This window comes from Triticum aestivum, chromosome 2B (genome assembly GCF_018294505.1).
Source record: "Triticum aestivum cultivar Chinese Spring chromosome 2B, IWGSC CS RefSeq v2.1, whole genome shotgun sequence".
Taxonomy (NCBI): Eukaryota; Viridiplantae; Streptophyta; class Magnoliopsida; order Poales; family Poaceae; genus Triticum; species Triticum aestivum.
Genome location: NC_057798.1, coordinates 533,273,556 through 533,276,609, shown reverse-complemented (window position 1 = coordinate 533,276,609; position 3,054 = coordinate 533,273,556). Strand labels below are relative to the sequence as shown.

The following is a 3,054-nucleotide window of genomic DNA, read 5'->3' as shown; positions in this document are numbered from 1 at the left end:
ACCCAAAAATACGCAAGCGGACAAAATGGATCGCCGTGTTGGAGTTGCTCTTATGATGGTACACTTTAGAAAAAGGAAACAACCAACGAAACATTATGCAATACGTCTGAAACAAGACAAATATTAGCCGAAACCCCCAAAAAAACATGAATCTCAAAGCAAGGACGAAAGGTAGATCCGCTGGATATCCCATGCACTGTAGATACCCTTGATAAACAAATGGAACCGAGGGGGGGCCATCCAAAACTGCAAAGAACGCGGCTGTGGTTTACACAACTTTGTGGCGGGGACAAGGCAAAATATACTATGGACGTGGTCGAAATCAACAGTAAAATCAAGCAGCGGCTCCGGGGTCGATAACTTGAACCCCGGCTATGTGCATTGACAAGGAAAAAATATGTCACGTACCATGATTCAGGAACAAGAAAGCTGTAATGCCACATTGCAGGCATGAGTATCATAGAAATAGAAATTTCCACTGTATAGGTTTTTTCTCATGAAGGGCATTGCAAAGCTTCAGAAACAAATTTTACTTATTGAAAGGCTGGCTGCGGAGTCAAGGCTCCTCCGACTTCAGAAACACCACACCCTTTACTGTTGGGCCTCCGGCTCTTTCTTGGAATCCAGATACCTGCCAAATCCAAACGCAGAAATCGTTGTCATCGCGTACCATGCTACATTGCTACAACACATAAGAGTTTGATCGATTCGATTGGGGATAAAAGCAAAATATAAAGCCATTTATCTGTAAAGTTTTGGTGATTGCGACTATGGTAGGAAGTGGGAACAATTTTACTGCACACAGCTTAGATCTTACCCCTGAGCCCTAGCACAGCGAGATAAATGATAGAGCTGAACGGTTTCGTTGGAGGCATGGCATGCCAGGAGCAAGTAGTTCCGGGGCTGTACCATCCACGCGAACCTCATAAAGAGCCCAGAATACACACACATGGCTGCAGAAAACCATAGGCATTAGTGATAGTTCGATCTGTTCATCAAACAGGAATTGTGAACTGTGAGACAAATTGCTGAGTATTTGACCTACCGGCTGTCATATTGCCAGATATCATCTCAGGAGGCTTGTTCAAGTCAACCAAACCCTATAACCAAAAATAACAGTTAGAATGATTTATACATGATACTGACCCGATGTCCACTAAGGATAAATAAAATCAAGTTGAGCATAAGAAGATTAATCAATTACGGAGGCCTAATCCATACTTCCGGAGAAAATACTCCCACATTGATATATAACACTTAAATGAATGTGTTAATGTGTCACATCTCTTTACGTGACAGTCATGAACAATTCCGAGGTGGTTTAAGTGAAGGATAAACAATTTTATAGGTTCACCAACACTAATGCATATTACTATTAACCATCGGATAAAGATATCATGATGCAACAAATTGCACATGTTTAGCTCCATAAGCAGTCGTCAAGCACCCCAAAAGACGCATAAATCCATACATATTACTGTCACAACTAACAACATCTACAAGTATAGTTTTTACAGATACATTGACCAAAAGAGGTTGGTTAATCATTGAACATCATCTTTCCCAACCTGAAATTCACTTTATATACGATACTGACAGAACAATGACTAAAATCCTTTTTCTTTAAGAGCTCCCACTGTAGCATCCTAAAACAAACTATCTAGGAGATGTTCGTCAAGCAGAACCAATTTCCTGATACATGTACATTAATCATACAAGCCCAAGAAAGGGACAGGACTCAGATTCTCTCGGTAGATTGCAAAATCTTCGCCTAGATAACACCGTCACAGTGGGCAATTACAATATTCTCGTTGTTGCAATCGACCAATTGCACAGGTTTTGTAGGGAAGAAACAAGATACAGGATCGACGGAGTGCGTACCGCGAGGACGAAGCCCCAGTTAGCGACGGGGCCCCAGAAGTGGGTGGTCTTGGGGCCGACGGGGCTGTTCACGAACGCCTTGAACGCCGTCGCCATGCCTGCCAATCTCAATACCAAATCGCATCAGTGCCTGAGCGATCTCGACAGACGCAGCAGGGAATACGGGTGGAAATTTCAACAGGACGGAGGGATCCCGCTATCCATAGGGTTAGGCGAGCAGATCCACCCGCCTGGAAAGATGGGGAGGGGTAGAGATGCAGATACCTCGGGTGGATGTATCGACGGCGGCGTGTCGGAGAGGGAGCCCGACCGACGGCGAAGGAGAGCCTAGGGGGAGAGAGATGGGGATTGAGGTTTGGTGGAGTAGATGGAGAATGAGGAACGATTTTGTGCTTTTTTTTTAAAGTTTTTTCCTTGATGCTTCTTGTCTTCCAAGTTGAGCATATAAATTATGCTATAAATGTAAATTTGACCGCTGCCCATCTGCCATACAAATTTTGTGTTCGAGTTTGGTCTCGAATTTGACAAGGAGGATGTCAATCTTTCGTTAGCACAACATAAGGAGTATGTTGAAACCGCTTGACTTTTTTCCCTTCCTCCCCAAAGAGGAAAAAAAGTACTAGCACTAGTCGTTATTTGCCGACGTTGTCTCCAGCAGCTGTCCTCCCATGATGACCTCTGACCATTGGCAGGATGGGTGAAGGAGGCCAAACCCTGACCCTCATGCCCGGCTTGTATAGTATTAATCTAGGACTAGTTTGCTTAGGGTTTCGACCGACCATGGGTTCTGCTCCCATGATAGCAATGTTATCAGTGAATAAAGTGCTTCCAAATCCTTCTCTGGCATGGCACTCCTCTTTGTCGCCAGCGATGGATTTGGTAGGTTTGGTGGTTAAGCATGGTCGGTGTAGTGGCAACTTTGTGGAGGCATTGCTTCGATCCCGTCGTCGTGATCCCACGACGCGACGAGGATCATAGGCTTTATTCTAGATGCAACATGATCACAAGTGTTGTCTTCTTCGAGTGCGATAGCAAGGCGCATGAAGAGCATGGGATGATACGAGACAATGAGCCACAAGGTCTTCACTGGCTCACACAACTTTGTCTTCTATGGTGTTTCTTCTGCACACGACAAGGAGTGCGTCGGCGGATACCCGGTCCGAAAGGTAGCCA

At 44.8% G+C, this 3,054-nt stretch overlaps 1 protein-coding gene across 2 annotated transcripts; it reads right to left on the bottom strand.

The window, feature by feature from the left end:
- Positions 1 to 329: 329 nt before the first annotated feature.
- On the bottom strand, positions 330 to 2,411 carry LOC123045873 (mitochondrial pyruvate carrier 1). 2 transcript variants are annotated; one of them, XM_044469099.1, is made up of 5 exons: positions 2,146 to 2,411; positions 1,882 to 1,979; positions 1,046 to 1,100; positions 818 to 953; positions 330 to 631 (listed from the first exon to the last, which is right to left on the bottom strand). In XM_044469099.1, the coding sequence occupies exons 2-5, from the start codon at positions 1,975 to 1,977 to the stop codon at positions 592 to 594; spliced, it is 327 nt and encodes a 108-aa protein (XP_044325034.1). In that variant the 5' UTR covers positions 1,978 to 1,979; positions 2,146 to 2,411; the 3' UTR covers positions 330 to 591. The 2 variants fall into 2 exon arrangements, with proteins under 2 accessions (XP_044325034.1, XP_044325035.1); XM_044469100.1 differs by having other exon boundaries at positions 1,882 to 1,987; positions 2,146 to 2,229.
- Between the last annotated feature and the right edge of the window lie 643 nt (positions 2,412 to 3,054).